This window comes from Nelumbo lutea, chromosome 7, assembly GCF_056320005.1.
Source record: "Nelumbo lutea isolate HS-2025 chromosome 7, American lotus-T2T, whole genome shotgun sequence".
In the NCBI taxonomy this organism is placed as follows: Eukaryota; Viridiplantae; Streptophyta; class Magnoliopsida; order Proteales; family Nelumbonaceae; genus Nelumbo; species Nelumbo lutea.
This window is the reverse complement of record NC_142690.1, coordinates 21,936,496-21,956,608: the sequence shown is the minus strand read 5'-3', so window position 1 is coordinate 21,956,608 and position 20,113 is coordinate 21,936,496. Positions and strand designations below refer to the sequence as shown.

Here is a 20,113-nt window from a genome sequence, read left to right as displayed (position 1 = left end):
GTTTGATCAGTTTAGTTAACTCTCAGTTTGGTTCATCGATTTTTTAGTTTTTTATTTTTATAATATATATTATAAATAAATATATAAATATATATAATAAAACCCTAAAATACATATAAAATATTATATTATAAATAATAAATAATATATTATATATTATAAATATATATTTATATATAATGCATATATATACATTTATAATATATAGATAATATAAAACATATATAATATATATACATAAATATATGAAAAATATATATAAGTATATGTATACCGGTCGTTTTGATTAAACAAAAAGAACAATTCTTCACTAAATAATTAAGAGAAAATCAACCAAAACTACCATAGCTTTGCCCTAGCTACTCTTTATATTGGTTTCTTTACCCCCTTATGGATCCTATATGAAAATTTCCTAATCTACTTGAGCACTTCTTATGAGAATCCTACTAAATCTCCTCAAAAAGAAAATCCTAATTGGAGACAAATTTGTAAATTCTATTATGACACTAACTTGGAAAATATGAACTAAAATGGGTTGTCAAAGCCAACTTAGTAATTGTTTACTTTGTTGGATAAATAACGCCATTTAGGAACATCATCCCAGCTTCCTATATGTCTTGGAGTGGTCTCAACATGCATAGAACTTATTGGCCTTCTCCTGTATTGCATCATTAAGTCACTTCTTTTTTCCAAGTCTTAAAGGTGATGCTCTGACTCTGATTAATCTCTTGCTTGTTGGGGGATACTGAACAACTTCCATGCATGGAGCATACACATGCTCATTCATAGCTGCAAGAGTATTATTTCACGCCCCAAATCATTTGGACCTCTAATCCACTGTACTAAATCCTAATCCTAATCATTTAGTTGCTTATCAAGGCTAAATCCTAATCCACTGTACTAGAGTTTCTATCTCCCATCTTTACTATATGATGTAAATGAAAGAGTTTGATGAATGGATTTACCTTTGGGATTTTGTCAAAAATAACCAGAAAAACTTGCAACCAATCGACTGGTATATAATAAAAGTGGTAATGGGGATTTTTTATTGATCAAAGACCTTCCGGTATCATAGTCTTTTTGGCAGCACAGATTTTTAAATTCTATATTTGAAGAAACCATAATATCACAGAGGCCTTTTTTGTTTCTTCTTTTTAGAACTCAAGAGCAAAAATGTTCTAGAAGATTTTTGTGAGTTTGAAAGAGAGACAAGGACTGCTGTCTCTCTTGTCATTGGGAACATCTCATTTGTCATTTATGGAAAGATATTACTAATGGACTGCTGTAGTGTCTTGTGGGGACATGTGGGTAGCATCTAGGGTAGCAGATCTGATCTCCACCTGAATCGCCTTGTAATGTGCATCATGTAATACCAAAAAGAATGAAAATGTCTTGAATTGGACTGGGGGGAACCAGTAGAGGTGCAACTTGGGCGGGCTCAACCGGAGCCTAGACTGACCTAGCCTGCAATTTTAGATAGACTGAAAACTGAACTTAGACTTTCAGGCAAGGTCTAGGCCTGAAAGTTCAGACTTTTTTTATTTTCCCGTTTGGAATCGTGTCTAGCCCTTAGTTAAATCGAGCCTGGCCCAACATTATCTTTCATTTTTATGCATACATATGCACATACTTTCTAAATTTTTATGTCAATTTTTAATATGAGCTGATTGAGTCGATTTACCAAACAGAGCCGAGCCCAACCCAGATGCATCAAATTTCAATATGACTTGTCCCGGGTTGGACACTTCAGATTTGACCTTGGGCTTAGTCTGGGTTCAGGTATTAAGCCCAATTCTAAACAGAACAACATATAACAGTAACAGAACAACTCCGATAAATTAGATCAATTTTCTTGACTATAACAACATATAAACTGCAGAAAGGTTCAAGTCTTTCGGAGAGAATCTGAATTGCTTTCACGTCCAACGATTTTCATGACAGATAGCATGACTATAAAACTTTGTAACGTAGTTTTTAGCTTTTACAACATAAATAAAGTACAATGGTAATGACTAACTTTCCAGATAACCACCTCATTACACTAATGATGATCCTGCTGGGCTATTGATCTCAGTTCTCAAACCCAGAAATTCTTGTAAATGAAGGTGAGGAGGGGGCACAAGAGGATAAAGAGAACAATACTAATAAGGTTGCTTGAGGCTCCAAGTAACAAAACGAAACATTAGAATTTGAATAACTTACAGTCAACGTTTTTGCATTTGCCTTCAATTCCACGTGAACCAAACTCAAATCAGTGATCAAGTCATTCCAAAGATATGAAAAACTTTGATAGTTTCTCTGAGACAGACTCCTGGCTTTCATGACTTGGTTCTGCTGCATCATCATTGCTGTTGTCATTGTCATTGTCGTCGTCATCATCATCTTCAAAAACCAGATGAGTCCCATATTTCTTCAGTTGAAGACCCTTAATAAATGGTGGATCACGCACTTCTACCTGAATCCTATCACCATCTTCTAGAAAGGAAACCAGAGGATAGCAATCAGGATAACGACACAGGTAAATCTGATCTTCATGGGTCTTTGGAATTCCTTGTAAGTTCAATGCAGTACAGAATATTGAACGAGGACCAGGCTCTCTAAGGATTCTTGCCATAACATCTGGTATTACAATCTCTGTATCTCTGGAATCATCTTGCAACTGTTGGTCCAGAGAGATGACAACACAAATAATCACATTCCTGATCTTACGGTTTCTGCGGCTTGAGAAATTCAAGCTTTCTTTAACAAACCAATTTGGAATCTCACTCCCAGGAAGACTCAAATTATGTATATGCCTTAGAGCAACCTGTGATCAGGAAACAAAACATTTTATATGTGCATGAATGTTGCAGTTGATGTGCATATATTGCAGTCCTATAACCAATCTCATTTTGGATTATTTACTGATTCCAGAGTCTCAATATTTTAATTTTAAAAGTTACCCCAAAACAAGGGCATATATTAGGCAACTGGACAAGATCACAATGAAACTTGGCTGTTGATTAGGAGATTTGAGAACCAGCAGATTTGGGCTCATTGATTAGAGAGCAGCAGGAACATGTGTGGCCAAAAGAAGTTCCCGCCATCTCCCAAATTTGATTAGGACCCCAATCGCTCCTCTAGCTGCCATCTAATTGGGATAAATTTCAGATTAAACACCATGGCCCCAAGGGTAAAACAAACCTTTCATTATAGTACTTTTAAAATGGAACAGATTTGCTAGTCAAGTCCGTTCGGGAAGGTCCCAAAACAACACAGGAATCTTCAATCTGGCAAACTAGTTTGGAATTAAAAAGAGTTTTTTATTCCTCTTTCCACCTTATATTCCTTACATTTACAGAACAAGTTCAGTACGAAAAAAAAAATAGAAAAAAAAAAAAAAAACTTTAAACAGCTAGCATCAAATCAGTTAAGCCACAGGTAAAAAAGGGGATGTATAGACTAATGTGGACAGTGGGATTGGACATATGGCCAATCCAGAAGGTCCAAGACGGGTTGCATTTGTATAGGTTCATATCACTTGGGGAAAAAGCTCCAAGACAGTGGAAGTTGAGTGGACATCTGCCTATCTTAGAGGGTCCCCAATAGAGGATCAGATTGCACACAGGATTCCTCCACGTGGACTCTTCTGCAAAGATTTCCTAATTGACCCAATTGGACATGTTTACACACACACACACACACACACACACACACACACACAGAGAGAGAGTAGAGTACCTTTGAGAGTCTTCTTTTCACAACTGAACAACACGTTGTGCAACCAGTCATATAAAGCCGTTTCAAGGAATTCAAGGATTCCAAACCTGGAATATCGATTACTTTATTGCAATTTGATAGGTCCAAATGCTCCAAATTCTTCAAGTTCGAAAGATCAGATATACTCTCCAATGCAGTACAATTTGCAACATTAACATCAGTCAAACTTGATGGAAGTGGAGGGAGGGACTTGAGCTCCACAGAGTGGGATAAGGTAAGCTTTCTGAGAACAGAAAGGCCCCTTAGGCTCGATGGAAGTCTGCAGATGTTGTTGCGTCCCATCTCTAAAGTCTTTAATGATGTTAGCTTTTCAAAATTATTAGGGATTTCGCCAGACAATCCACAAGAATGAGCACTCAGCTCATATAGAAAAGAGAGATCAGAAAAGGAAGTTGGAAGAACAAAGAACTTGTTATGTTGGACTGTGAGAACAGTCTGCTCTGAATGTTCTGCAATTTTTTGTGCCTTTTTAAGATGAAGACGTTTTGTCATTCTCAATACCCCTAAGCTTGAGAGGTTCCCAAAATTTTCTGGTAACTCTGTTATATCAGTTTCCTCCATTAGCAAGCTGTGCAAATTCTTTAAGTTCCCAATGGAATCTGGCAATCTTCTGACACGTCTGCACTTGTTTATATTCAATTTCTTAAGTTTCTCCAATTGCCCAATGGACTCTGGCAATTCAGTAATGATGGTATCATTGAGGACTAGAGTAGTTAGAGTTGAGATATTTACAATTGAATCTGGCAAATAGCTCAGTGAATTACAAAACCTTGTCTCCAGGTTCTGAAGCATGTTCAAATTTCCAATCTCATCGGGTAGACCATTGATTGATGTATAGTCTAGGTGAAGCTCACTTATAGATGTTAATCTTCCAATAGAATTGGGCAAAGTGCTAAGAAATTGACAACGGAAAACTGATAAAAACTTCAGACAGGATAACGAGCCAATGGAATCAGGGAGCTCTCTAATTGAAGTGCTGGAAAGAAAAAGACTCAGCAATGACTCCATATTTCCAATGGAATCAGGGAGTGTAGTTATCAATTTACAGCCAGCTAAATTTAGTTTCTCTAGTCTCTTTAAAGAGCCAATGGAAATAGGTATTTCTTTCAAAGAAGAACCATCCAGATAGAGCTCCCTTAGAAAAACCAGTTTTCCTATGGAAGTAGGTAATTGGGTCAGTGATTGGCATCTTCTTAAACTGAACATTTCAAGTTTCTTGAGGCAGGATATTGAATCGGGTAGTTTCTCTATAGCAGTTCCATCAACAAGAAGCTCAGTTAAAGACTTCATTCTCCTGAGGTCCCTAGGTAATTCTTTCAGTTTGGAGCAATCAGAGAGGATCAGCTTTTGAAGATTTGTCAATCCAGAAACATCACTCGGAAATTCCTTCAGATTGCAACAGCCTTCCAGGTTCAAGATACGCAACATGCTTAGATCCCCAATTGATTTGTGAACTTCAATCAGTTTAGTGCAACGCTCAAGAATAAGTTTTTCCAGCTTCGGGTGCCCACCAAAATCAGGTGTAGCAGTTAGATTATAGCAACCATGTAGATTCATTACCTTCAGCTGCTTAGCCATCTGTTCAATTAAAATTACCTTAGTTCAGATAAAGGAAATATGGAGTTACACCAGGTTTATTTAATCTGGGTTCACCCAACATATGAAAGCAATTCAAGGTTGTAATGTAATAAAGTGAAAACTTACCTTGTACTGCCCACCCATACATCTTGATTCCCATACATGTCTAATTTTACTCTGAGACAGATCAAGGACAGCAAGTTTTGATGTAGAAAAGCCAGAGGGAAGAGCATCCAAAGGACATCCTTTCCATTCTAACCATGCTAGTTCAGAAGGCATAAGTTTAAAGCTTCCCTCCAAGGTAGCATTATTGATTTGAAGCAGTCTTAGATTAATCATTGGTTTGAAAGAATAAGTGCACAGTTTCACCCCCTTCTCTTTCCTTGCTTCAAAATTGAAAGTACTCTTGAATTTATCCTTCAACCATGAAATAGGACCTCCACGTTTGATGATTTTAGAATATCCTTTAGAGCTTAAAACCCTCTTTATTTTCTTCTCTCCAATGTCAAGGATGATGCCCTCAATTTTTCTTGTTCCCTGTTGTCAACCATACAATAAGCACATAAAAACAAAAGAGCAATTTTTTTAAATAAGGAACAAATAGAAAGTTTGCCATAATGAATTAGAAGGTCAAAACTGTATTTTATTAGTAAATGTATAGAATAAAAATAAATTTTGTAATTTGTGAAAATAACCAAATAAAACATTGTAGCAACACAAACAGCTGCTGAGATGGGGAAAAAAAAGGAGTGATTGATTGCTGTCTACATTTTATGACCATCATACAGTCAAACAACATTAGATCCATTGGCTTCACCATTATTTACAACTAGTATAAGTTACTGTTAGGTGTCATGGGAAATCTCTGACTAACAAGCATGAGAACACGGGTTTGAGTCAGAAATAGTTATGAAAATCTTATGATTCATGATTCAAACTATGAATTCTATGGGATTTAATTCAAACCATACATCTGAATCCTTTGTTTAAAAAACCTTATGGCTACTACTTGAATCACATGATTTGACCCATGAACCTTACAAATATAGTTATTTTTTTATAGATAACAGGAAACATTTCATTAATATAAACAAGAATATACCATGAGTTACAAACGGGGTATGAGTACCCCTAAAAAGCAGTCAAAGCAAATGAGCCCAAAACAATCACTTCCAAACCACCTCATGCCCACATGAGCAGGTGAAACAATTGCTCCTTAAAATAACTGAGCCCAAAACAATTGTTCCCTTACAAACCCTTGCCTCAGTAGAGAATCTTACAAATACAGTTCAATTGAGACCTAGTTACATATTTTGTCATTCCTTTGTTTCTTTTTTTTTTCATTTTTTTTCAAGGGAACTTGTTTTAAAACCCTTACTACAATAATATTTATTTCAGTTACCAAGACTTATTTAGGAACCTTATTTAGTTTAATTTCTATCCTATTTATGTTAGTTAGCCATTATAAGTGGGTTAATTGATTAGAAATCAAACTTAACTATATCATCATACACTTCTAGAAATTAAACGGTAAGCTATTATGTATGAAGTACATATATGGTAGACGTGGATTAAAATGGGGTAAAATAACTTTACTCTCAATATACAAGTTTTCAGTGTATATTTTTAAGTTTTTGCCATATTCCAAAAAGGCCATCATTCTTACAATTTACAATCTCTTCAACTCAACCTCACTTTCATTGACATTTATGATTTTATGATTTTCAGAACATTTCTCAGAGCAGCCACTTCATGCAAAAGATGGTTGAGGCTAGGTCCATAACTGGTCCACCCCTCCTAGACCCCATATAGCCGGGAATAACATTGGGTAATGATCTAGTAGCAAAATAAAATATTGCGTAATGACCTTTTATTTATATGTTATTGGTTTCAAAACTATAAATGAAAAGCAAAATGATGTAATAACAAGGAAAAAAGTGAAGGCACCAAATATAAAGTTAATAATAGAGGGATGTGAGATGAGAAAAAGAATTTTCAGACCCCATTCTCCATCATCCCCTTCTCTCTTCTTCGTTTATATTTTTTCCCACTATTTCTCTGCAAATATTTCACAACTTGGTATCAAAGCACTCAGAGATCAAAAGGGAGTATATTTTTCTGATCATGTCTAATAGGAGTACTTGCTGATCTCACCATACCTTGGGATGACATCAACAGTCGTTATGGTCAAGTTGCAGCCCAAGACTGAGATGATACAGGTTGGTGCACCCTATTTTTAGATGAATTTTGGTTTGATTTGTTTGATGATTGAAGTTAGTTTCAGTTTTTTTCTTTGTAATTTTCAAATGGAAAATACTGAAGATTAGAAATTTGAATATTCTGTCTCATCCAATCAATTGGGATCTTATTTTAAAGGAATGAAACACAAACAGTACAAAATCAGAAAAATGGAAAACCTGTGTAACAATCTACCCGCTTTTACTGATATATCAGGCTCCTCCTGGAACCACCCCTTGTCTAGCAAATAAATCAGCAAGAGCATTAGCATTTCTTGGAGCGCAATTAACTGTGACATTAAGCTCTGTTGAGAATGAGTAAGAATGAAGCAATCTTGCCACTATTGTTTTAATGTGTAATGAGGGGTAGTGTGGTCATTCATGCATATATAAATCTCAAATATTTAAGTTAAAGAATTGGGGCATGCCCTCCAAGATAGCCTTTTTCACATAAATTCCATTCTTCTTCTTCTACTATTTACTTTTTTTTCTTCTCTACCTGTCCAACAAAAATAACTTGGTATCAAAGAATTGGTATTGATCAAGGAAGTTTGATACAGTGATTGAAGTGATACCAAGGTCAATGTCCATATGGATGACGTTAGCACCCATACAGACAGCCCTTTCCAAAGCATGAAAACCATATATCCTAGTTGCTCATGAATTTAGGGTAATTTACATACATCTTTCATGCTGTTCTAAAGTGATCTGGTATTTTTAATTGATTTCATAGAGACCAAAAGCAAAATTACAGTCCTAGTCTCTGGCTACAATGAATCTGTTAATGGTACTTGATGTGTTCAATCACACATACTTTTAGATCTCCTGGAAGTGATCCCATAATTTTCTAAAGTATGAAGAATATTTTGCAGTTTTTTCTTCAAACCTGTTTTGCTGCCCATCACTAAATGTCCTTTGTTAGGGACTGTTTCAGGGCCGTACTAAATGCCTGGCAGCTTTTGGGATCAATTTTGATTCTTTGGATCCTTTTTGTAATGAGTTTTGTGCTGAGGCTGGGCTAGAAGCCATGTGTTTGTTCTCATTCCTACCCAATTTAAAGTCCATTTAAATTCTATTTCTAAATTAAAAAAATAAAATTTAATAAAAATAAATTCCCATTTAAAAATAATATAAATTAATACAAACTTATCTACCCATACCAAACTTGAAAAATAATGCTTGGTTTGGACTTGGACCAATTAGTCAAACTGGTATTATCATAAGTCTCCTATGTCAATTTCGCTTAACAATATCTTCTTGGAATCTAACAGGCAGTGTGTTCAGAAGATTTTAGTGTATTGAAGAGGGGAACCAAAATCAAATGAGAGATGGCTACTGATCAAGAAAGTAAAAAGGCCTCAGGACCTAGTTTTCTTTCAGTTGGATTTGGAGATAGCACCAACTTGCAGGTTATAACTGTGAGATTGGATGGACTATTTATTTGGAGTGGGCTAAAACATCCAGGCTCTCTACTGGAGGCAAATAAAAGTTAGGATACCTAATTGGTAAGGAGAAAGAACTTGATCCTGATGACCCATCTCATACCAAATGGAAGAAGGAAAACTCGATGGCTATGTATCTTGGCGTGTAGGGTTAATGCAAGTATGAAACCACATATTGCCCGGAATTATATGATTTTGGATTCAGCCAAGGAAATATGAGATGTCTAATGTCTTGGCCGAAACATATTGACAAGTACAAAACACAGCTAGAGTGTATCAGTTGAGACAAGAAGTCATCAATCTTCACCAGGAGTAATCAGTCTTTATGTATTTCTCATCCTTGCAATATCTATGGTAGAAAATAGATCATCTAGAGGTTGAAGAATGGTGTTTTCCAGAGGATGCCAAGTGCTACAAGAAACTTCAAGAGAAGAATAGGGTTTCTAGGGTTAACTTTGATGGGACCAATTTTTCTGAGTGGTCCAAATCTACTAAATTAACCATTGGAGGATGGAGCATGCTAAGGTTTCTAGAGTTTCTTCAAAAAAAATAGAGGTCAAGCAACCTATGATCCTGCTTATGGGAGCAAGAAAATCTTCTTGTTATGTCATGGCTGATTTATTCCATGCAGCCTATGTAGCCCATAATTTATATGTCTACTGCTAATATAGCATAGGGTGTATACCACATACTCTCAAGCTAAATATACTATGTGGGTGTACCAACTTAGAAGAGAGGCAAGTAATTTGAGGCAAAGGGAAAAGACTGTGGCCTTGCATGTACTTTTCTTTTCTGCAGTCGATTTGGGAGGAGATGAATCATCTCAAGGTCCTGGAGTTCGGAGATCCTTCAGATGCCAAGCAATAGTTGAAGTTTGTAGAGAAGGCTCAAGTGTTTGAGTTCTTAGCAAGGTTGAAGTTGAATTTGGAGTTGGACTTTACAATACAACACAATCTAAGTAACGATATTCTGAGCCTTCCAACCATTTATTCTTTGGTTCAAGATGAGGAGAGTAGGTGGGCTGCTATAATGCAAATACCAAAGAGAGAGACAGAGAGATCTCTTCCCGCGACGTTTGCGTTTCAGTTTCTGCAGCGAATAATGGTGGCCTTCATCAAGCTAGACGATTCACCAATGTTCCGGAAGCAGATGGAATTTGACCGCAGCCGTAGATCAGCTCTTTGACCCTTACTTCTTTGTGTAGCCCACAAAAATTGGTAAAACAATGTGGAGGTGCATTAGAGCCGCTGCTTTGTGGACAATTTGGGAAGAAAGAAATGCGAGGATTTTCCAAGAGGAGAGAAATTTTCAGAATGTAAAGGATTGGATTTTGACCAGGGCAACTCATTGGTTGAGATCATTGGATTCCTTTAAAATATATTCCTTTGATGACATTTGGAGGAACTGGATAGCTGTGGCTAGTAGCAGTAACAGGAAGAACAGGGTACCAGCTTTGTGGGTGCCTCCTTCAGAAGGCTGGACAAAGCTGAATTTTGATGGTAGCAGTCAAGGAAATCCAGGTCCATCAGGGATAGTAGCAGTAACAGGAAGAATTGGATAGCTGTGGCTAGTAGCAGTAATAGGAAGAACAGGGTACCAGCTTTGTGGGTGCCTCCTTCAGAAGGCTGGACAAAGCTGAATTTTGATAGTAGCAGCCAAGGAAATTCAGGTCCATCAGGGATAGGAGGGGTGCTGAGAGATAAAGATAGTAATGTATTAGCTTTATTCTCAGGCTCCGTGGGTATAGGGGACTCTATTAGAGCTGAGCTTCTAGTGGCAGTACAAGGTATTCAGATTGCAGATCAGTTAGGAGTTCAGAATTTGCTTATTGAAGGAGACTCCAAAGTCATTGTGGGTCGGTTAAAAAATCCAGCTTCAGTTATTTGGTGCTACAGGGATATTATGAGGAATGCTAATTGGTTTTCAAGGAACATGACTGTTAATTATCAGTGGTGGGTAGAACAGCTAATACCATAGCGGATGGGTTAGCTAAGAAAGGGGTATCAAGGGAACATTTCTTCTGGGCAGTTCTGTAAACTCTCATCTCCTAGTCTGATGTAGTACTTTGTTGTTGTTGAGGAGAGGTACCAGCACGTGCCTCTCCTTGGGCAGGCTGTTTTGTAAATTCATTCTGGTTATTATGAATAAATTATCAATCATTTATCAAAAAAAAAATGCAAATACCAAAGAGATAGTTCTTTGATGACTACAAAGAACAAATTAGTCAATGGTAAGAGTACTTTTGCAGAGGAGGAAGTGGTTTCTGACTATTGCAAAAAGCCTAAACACACCCAAGATCATTATTGGAAAATGCATCTTAATTTGAAGCTGGACAAGTTGAGGAATAACAAGAAGGGAAATGCTCATGTTGCCATTGCATCAGATATTTGTACATCAGCCCCTCCTACAGACACATCTGAGTTGACTAGTTCTGGATTGCTAGAGAAGCTAAGCAATCTTCTAATTCATCTAGAGACTGGTGGAGTATCCTCTTCTACACCTAGTTCTCTATCCACTAGATTTTCAAAATCAATTAATGGTATTGCCTGTCATGTGTTTGTCCCTACCCCCCTAGGTAATTAAATTTGGAGCCAGTGATCGCACAACTAGAATATTTATCCATTTCATTTAAATTAAATTGTGTTCTAGGAAAAATAAAATAACCATTGCCAATGGATCCCATACTCCCATTTCTGAGCTGGGTGTGGTTAAGCTTAACAATGGTCTTTGCATTCATTTTGTTCATCATGTCCCTTAGCTTCATACCAATCCTTTTTTTTGTTGTTACCAATAACTTAGAAGAAGAAGATACAGGCACATTCTATGGTACAAAGCATTTTTTTTTCTGGAACAGAACCAAACTCTCCATGCTACTATTCTCTGATGCACATTAGGCTCATCGATGTTTCCAAACTGCCCAAGGTACAACTAAGATTAGCAGGGGTCTTAATATGCAAACTGGAAAAGTTTAAGGTGTAATAATGAACAGCATAGAGTATAACCTTGAAAACAAAAACATTTTGGTATCAACAAAATAGAACAACAAATTGTCAGCAATGGTTCTTTTTAGCCCATGTGCAATGTAAGAGAGAAAATAGAACTTTGGCATCAGTAGCCTAGGTACCTAGGAAATAAATATAAAAAGTGAACTTAGGACCCCTTTTTCATTCATTTTCTAGTTACTTAATGACATGGTGCAAAAGGAAAAGAAGAATGTTGAGAGAACAATCAATTCTCTCCTAATTTCTTCAGCAATGAGAACTTCATAATTTTGGGGTTTCTTTTATTTTCTGTCAAATTGTGTTATTTACTTTTTTATGGTTATACCCAAGTTTTCATTGATCATGAAATTGTTGTGGCACTGTATAAGAGCTGCAATATTATAGAGTATGGGGAAGGGGGGAGCAAGGGTATTTGATAATAAGGAGTTAGGGGTGGGTGTCATGATTGACCTGATTAAGGAAAGGGTGGCTCATTTGGTGCTAGTATGTTAAGCATTTAAAAATATATCTGTGGATGACCTGTTAAGAGGATGGTAGATTATTGCAGGATTGCCAAAGGGAAAGTCCACATTTGATGATTGCTGTCTAGGAATCATTAAACTAACTTTTATGGTTCAGTTGGCTTTGGTATTCCTCTGAAGGCTGAACTGTTAGCAGTAATTCAAGGGCTTAAACTGTTGACTTTGCAGAAATGGAGGGAGGTCACCATGGAAAATGATTGTAAAGTGGTTATTTCTTGGCCCAACAATTATGTGGATCCAGCCTGGAAGTTTAGAGTTTTAGTTAGGGAGGCCAGAAATTAGGGAAGAAACCTGAACTGCTCATTCAAGTGGGTCACAAGATCAGCCAAATCCCTAGCTGATGGTTTAGCTTGAGCTGGTGTGAATGGGGTTGGCCTGGGCCAGGGATCCCTTTGGAATCTGTCTTATGTATACTGTCTTTGCGTGTGTTCAGATTTGTGTTGTCTTTGTACATCCCCTTCTGTCCATTCCGGACAGATTCGGGTTCTTATATCTTATTAATATAACTGATGTTAATTATCAAAAATAATTGCCTAAGAATATGGTTAACTAGTCTAAAGAATAAAAATAGATAAAAGTTCATTAGTGAATTTTTAGTTTACAGAAACATTGAAGTTGTAATCACTTTTCTTGCAGCCAAACTTCTGGGGTCAAAACTTGTTGGTTTGCCTTGGAGACGTTGGATTAACCTAACTTCTAGTTCACTTTCTTTCTGATGTCATTTAAATCTTCTCTATCTTAAATCAATAGTTTCCATCCAGATTCTAGGCATTAGATATCTAATACACAACAGCTAATTTCTAATAGTTTGTACCCTGAAACACCTCCTAAATCATATTCCACAATTATTTACCAAATCTGAACACCTTATCCACAAATTCCCCTTCATATAGCACACCATTGCATATATCCATGCAATCACCCACTTCCTACGTCGATTGTTATGGGTTTCTTGAAACTTAAAATGATTAGGCTTGTTTGCATAAGAGAATAGAGAAGGAAGACAAATACCTTTTTAGAGTCCAAAACAGACATTACTTCATCCTGATCCCACAATCTGCTACGCATACCAAGATCTTCAAAGCATTCCTGTCGAACAATTTGCTGTCCCATGTCTCTAAGCTGGTCATGCATCCACAAGGTATTTCCATCAACAATCCTTATGAGAGATCTCATTGCAAGTTCTGTCATTGCTGTCTCAGCATGGAAACCACAGCCCTTAAATATATCAATAGCACTTTCTCTGCTCATGTCCATGATAGAAAAGAAACATGCAATGTCAAGGAATATGCGTTTATTCTCTTCATCCAATGCATCATAACTGATCTTTAACAAATTATGGAGGTCATCTGGAAGAATCTTTCTCAACTTCTGCAGTGTATCTTCCCAGTACTCTTTTACTTTCTTACCAAGCAAAAGAGAACCAAAAACTTCTAATGCCAATGGTAATCCTCCTGTGTGTAATGCAATTTCCTTGGTAAAACACATGAAAGTTTCCGGAGGCTTCTCCCTCCCAAAGGCATGGTAACTGAAGAGTTGGATTGACTCACTCTCATTCAATTCTTTAACATCATAGGTTATATTTACAATGTCCTTTAATATCTGTCTATGTCTTGTGGTTATAATAATCCTACTTCCATCACAAAACCAGTCTCTCCCACCAGCTAAAGCCTCAAGTTCTCTCACATCATCAACATCGTCCAGAACAACAAGAACGGGCTTTTCATGAATTTTTTGTTTAATAACATTGATACCTTTACTGACATCATCCACAGGTAATGCATTAACAGGGAAAAGATCATGAAGAATCTTGTTTTGAAGTGAAATTAAATTGCACCCTTTCCTTGAAGTTTCTCTGATGTTAAACATGAAGCTGTGATGCTTAAATTGAAAGACCATTTTATTATAAACGGCCTTAGCAAGGGTTGTCTTGCCAATCCCACCCATTCCAACAAGTCCCACAACTCGGACATCATTGAATTTAACATCTAACACTTTCATCAGTTCTTCTACACGAGAATTGAGACCAACAGGATGCTTAGCCACACCTAATGGAATATTACTTGAAACGGTCAAAATCCTTTCAACTAAAGCTTGTATCAACTGTGATTCTTCCCTGCTAGTAAATATCAAAAGATGGCAAAGAATACAAAATTAGTATTGAACTTACAGTTTTTAGTAATTCCCATAGTTCTATTTATAGTGAATTCACAACTTACCATATATTTATAGTACAAACAGATCTAATAACTGGAACCCCAAGAGGAGGAAGATTTAGAATAAAGTTATCAAACTTAAAGGTCAAACAAGACAAGGAAGAATAAAAACATCAAGGAAATTAAGCAAGAATTGGATGAAAAGTGACCAAGAATAATAAAAAAAGGAGGAACTAACACCAAAACAACCTAGCAATTCATAACAAATCATAATTGTAATCAACTTTGTTTTTGAAAAAAAAAATGGTAATGTAAATTTCTAATCATATTTAACTTCAATTCTGATCATTATCAACATCTTCATCATAGTCAAAATCTTCTTCTTCCTCTGATGCCATCTTGTTGTCCTAGTTCAAGAACAACAAGATCTTTAAAATATATTCATGAATCTCAAAAAAAAAAAAAAATAGTAGAACAACAAGATCTTTAAAATATATTCATGAATCTCCAAAAAAAAATTAAAAAAAAAAATAGAGCAAAGCTAGTTAGAGCCCTTTCACCATATCCAATGAATAAAACTAAAGATTAACTAAGACTATAAACAAATTTATTGCTCGTAGGAGACGATTCTGATAGCCTAGATTTTGTGCTGATTTGCTACATTTTTTTGATGGATTGGATTCATTGAATCTTAGTACCTCATGGTTGACATTAAGGCACTGAACATAAGAGACCATTGTGATTGTCCAAATTAGGTTAATTTGGTACATCGTGTACATGGCTTGTATTTTTTAAATTTGACACATCATTTACTATTGCACTCAGTGGGTTGGGTTTGGTGCAGGTTTGGCTCATCACACACCCAGCCCAAAGTCACTTAAACCCAAATCTGGCCCAACCTAACTATTGTAATTAGGGATGAAACTTGGGCAAGCCCAACCTGAGCTTTTGCACGTTTTGGGCCTCAGTTTTTGGGCTTTGGGATGGGCCTAGGCCAGAAAACTGAGACCTGATAGCCCTGACCTTAACTTGGGTTGAGGATTCGGGCAGCCCAAGCCCACCCGAAGAAATGCATATACATACATGCATTTTATTTATATAAAAGTGTCTTTTTTTAATTATATGTACACATGCATATGCATAGAATATGTATATGTGCATTTGTTAATGAATTTTGTGCATCTTTTCAATCCATTCTAAGTCTCATGTGTTTCTCTTAACTTTCTATTAACAAAGTTCATCTTTTTCTTTTTGAAACGGTAAGGTAAATTTATTGAAAAATAATGAAGATACAAACAGAAACCAGTCCAGAAAGAGACAGGACAGAGATCAATACCAATTACCAACACCAAATACACTGAGACCTAAGCAACTGGAATACATTCAGATGCTTGAATTCTGGAATGACAGAAATCCAGGAGCAATTTACTGACTGCACACCGCATTATCTCCTCTGGACTTTTCATCTTATGACAGAAGATTCTGTTGTTTCTTTCAGTCCAAAATGGACCATAAGACAACTGCTGGGATAGATCTCCACACTAACTTTCCTCTCTTCTTCAAATTTCTGATCTTCCAGCAGGATAGTAATTCTTTCACAGACTTCGGCATGACCCAGCAAATCCCCACAGCCCTTAAAAAGTGATCCCACACCTGGGCAGTAACTGGACAGTGAAGGCAAAGATGGTGGTCTGTGGACTCTGGCTGCAACCCACAAAGACCACAAGAAACATCTGACAGCTGCATACCTCTTCTTTGTAAGTTAGTTCTAGTTTCAGGGAAGTAACTTTCTATTAACAAAGTTCATCTAGGGAACAATTTGTGATTTAGAATGGCTACTTCATCATTTTACTATTTATTGCCATCAGCCAATAGGTTGGGACATGTCTTTGTGAGAAACAAATTTCAGGGGCTGCCACCCCCTAAGTACAGCATAACAATCTTTAATTTACCTATATTTTATATTACATAAATTATAACATATATTTAATACATATTAAATGTATTGTGTTCAAAGAAGTATGACCACGATCCGGCCCCGGTCCGTCCGGGCTTATATTTCAGGCCCAGAACTGACTATAGCCTTTATCATAGGACAATGATACAGAACTTCAGGGATGTCAATACATTGACAAGGATTAAAGTATCAATACGATACACCTGATATGGGGCGTATTGTATCCGTATCCATGCTCACCAGCACAAGATATGCTACAACTCTATGTATATCCTACCAGTCATGCGTATCGGCACAATACACCACTGTAGTGGTGTTTATCGCACTGTATCGGTGGATATGGCCCTACACTCACCAATATGGAGGCATATCAGACCCTAATTTGACAACATATTTAAACTTTGATTTAAGATTTAATTTTTCCCAAAATTTTAATAAGAACTAAAAATTATAAAATTAATTTGTTTTATTTATCTTAAATGATTTATATATTTTATATTGAATATAAATTATATGTTAAAAATGAAGACATATTTATTATTTGAAAAAATAGTTATCGTTTATATAAAAATACTAAATAAATAGTTAAATACTTTTTCCAAAAAAATTAATAAAAATTGCAAATTATATATAATTATAAAAATTGAACTAAATAATTTAAGAGTTAATTTTCCCCAAAATCTTAATAGAAACTGAAAATTATAAAAATAATTTATTTTATCTACCTTAAATGATTTATATGTTTTATTTTAAAATTATACGTATAATAAACAATTGTATGTTAAAAATAAAATTTTATCCCAAAAAAATTAATAAAAATCACAAATTATAATTATAGAAACTGAAATAGAGTGATAATTATTGTATGATATGTACATCTTCTAGAGTCTGTTATTGTTGATTGTAATGTTTCTCTTCGTATAATCTATTAAAGTGTGCATTTCGAGAGTCATATTGGATACATAGCTGCCCCATGCATGATATGTAAGCAAAGAGATTAGCAGCTTGATTGTGCTGTCTATTAATATGTACAAAATTTATACACAAAAAGAGAGATCTAGCATGTCTTAGACTGCAGCGATGTAGTTGATCCACCCAATGCTTCGCTGGTCGATCTGTATTTACAAGATCTATAAGATCTGCATTATCAGAAAAGACTAGGAGAGATCTAGCATGTCTTACACTTCTTTTCCGTTGGTCAAATTTTGAGTTTAAACTTAGATCCCCATCAAAAAAGCAGGATTTTTCCAAAATTTTGCTAGAAAGGGGACGAAAGATTCTAAACAAAAAGACACAAGGGTTTCTATATGCTAATTCTTTCTCTGTTATCTCAGAAGGAAAAGTAACAAAAAAATGCAGTTAATATATGAGATAGGAATCACAAGAATTAAGGAAATACCAGACTCTGGAATCCCAACCGGCAATTCCACCAGCTTTCGTCATAGCTGCTCTCCATACCAAGGTCTTTTCCGCTCCAAAACGTTGCTCCAGCGTCTGGAAGTCAGCTTCGAAGGGGCCCTTCTGTTGTCGTACATCGGAGGGATCCACTTGGTAAAACACCGGAAGTATCAGCCGCCGGCACTCCACGATCTTCGCCAGCTCTTCCAAGCACCACCTGGACGACGCGTACTTCTTCGATATGACTGCGATCGACGCCGCCGAATCCTCTATCGCCGTCAATAGGCTCGGCGCGATCTCATCCCCTCTGTGCAACCCCTCGTCGTCCATGAACGTTCGGATATTATTCCTTACGAGTTCGTTGAAGAGGTTCTTAGTGAAGCCATGGCGAGTGTCCTCGCCTCTGAAACTCAGGAACACGTCCCACCGGAATACGATGGGCGGAGGAGCCACCCGATATTCATTCTCCTCCATATCCACTCCGTACTCAGTAATCCTTCCTCAGTTCCTCCTTTTTTATTTGCAGTCTCCACTTGGATTAAATTACCCTCCATTTCTTTATAAAGAACTGGTATTTGATTCCTTATTTCCTCCATTAAAAAAGAAAAAGGTTTGAAATTAAAATAAAATATCAGACTCTCAGTCTCAGGGGAAACTTTGGCTGTTTCGAAAGGTTCTTTGTATCACACTGTTATATTCTCTTGAGAGAGAATGACAGTTTCGTGTAAAGAGAGAGAGAGCCTTGACTTCACCCTCACCGTTTGACAGTTGGAATGAAGAAGAAAAGAGGAAGAAGTGAAGAACAAAGAAGAGAAGAATTGACGGTACTGTTCCGTCCCTTTCGTAGGAATTGGTTTGGAAAGACATTTTTCCAATTTTAACCCTCTTTCTTGCTATATTTTACAGAAGCGTGGAATACATGAGTAGACTCGACTGCAGAAAATGACTTTGGGTCAACACGTCCAAATTGGGTTATTAAAAGTTTTATGATACATATACATCCGACTTACTTATCCTCTTGAGATACGAGTATCGTGTAAATCGGGTGTGCGGCCCGAGCCAAGCTGTGTTTTCCTCTTTTGGGATAATTTGGGGTTGGTTTAGTATGGGTTACGGTTTGAGTCTGTGGGGGCATTAGGTTATGGGCCATAAGATACGGGCCAGGCCTTAGCCTAGGCTAAACTGGGACAAACTATTTTTTTTTATATTTTGATTTTTTTCTAAATAAACACTAAAACAAAAATACTTAACTTTCCTTTGAGCTTTGAGAACAAATTGGAAAAATAAAAAATCTAACAAATAAATAAAAAGAATACTTTAATACTTAACAAAATACAAAGTGGACAACAAATTGGAAAAGAATAGGAATTTTATTTCTTGAATTTGAACAATACAATGGTCAATTGATGAATGAAATAAAATATAAAAAATATAATACAATTATAAATTGAAAATAAAAAATTACATTGTTGAAATAATAACAACTAATTTAAACAAAATTGAAAAAAAATTAGGTGAAACCTTAGGTGTAATGCCATGCCCTCATTTGTATTGTAATCTATTATCAGCATCTAACCAATCTTTGAGAGAGATGCACATCTCCATAATTAACCAAACCGTGGGCCTTTTTTTGTAACTGAACCGAAACCAATCAGTTAACCGATTGACCGGTTCAGTTAACCATCAATTCTGTTCATTAGTTTTTCGATTTTTTAATTTTTACAATATATATTATAAAATATATATATATATATATATAAATATATATTTATATATAATGCACATTTATTAATTTATAATATATAAAATAAAAATAAATATACATAAATATATAAAATAAAAATAATTAGTTCGGTTAACCGCCAGTTTTCTATATTGGTTAACCGAAACTGAACCGATACCTTCAGTTTTTTTAAAACACCAATTGAAACTGAACCAACTGATTCGGTTAATTGATTTTTTTATTCGATTTTGGTCAGTTCGATTTTTAGTTTTTTTTTTTTTTCACCACTACATACAGCTTCGCTTATCGTCCAACACCCTAATATTTGCACTAAAACAAA

The 20,113-nt window shown here is 36.0% G+C and overlaps 1 protein-coding gene across 2 annotated transcripts; it reads right to left on the bottom strand.

The window, feature by feature from the left end:
* Positions 1-1,869: 1,869 nt before the first annotated feature.
* On the bottom strand, positions 1,870-18,937 carry LOC148845608 (uncharacterized). 2 transcript variants are annotated; one of them, XM_088953617.1, is made up of 5 exons: positions 18,052-18,937; positions 13,551-14,655; positions 5,464-5,874; positions 3,721-5,337; positions 1,870-2,806 (listed from the first exon to the last, which is right to left on the bottom strand). In XM_088953617.1, the coding sequence occupies exons 1-5, from the start codon at positions 18,522-18,524 to the stop codon at positions 2,264-2,266; spliced, it is 4,149 nt and encodes a 1,382-aa protein (XP_088809743.1). In that variant the 5' UTR covers positions 18,525-18,937; the 3' UTR covers positions 1,870-2,263. The 2 variants fall into 2 exon arrangements, with proteins under 2 accessions (XP_088809743.1, XP_088809742.1); XM_088953616.1 differs by having other exon boundaries at positions 13,551-14,658; positions 18,052-18,935.
* Positions 18,938-20,113: the final 1,176 nt, after the last annotated feature.

Bases quoted from the DNA above. Each gene is read 5' to 3' on its own strand.
- LOC148845608 (XM_088953616.1), bottom strand. From the start codon at position 18,524: ATGGAGGAGAATGAATATCGGGTGGCTCCTCCGCCCATCGTATTCCGG. The intron at 14,659-18,051 runs GTATTTCCTTAA...GATATTTACTAG, and splicing joins GGTTGGGATTCCAGAGTCTG to CAGGGAAGAATCACAGTTGA. The intron at 5,875-13,550 runs GTATTTGTCTTC...GGTTGACAACAG, and splicing joins CTGTTTTGGACTCTAAAAAG to GGAACAAGAAAAATTGAGGG.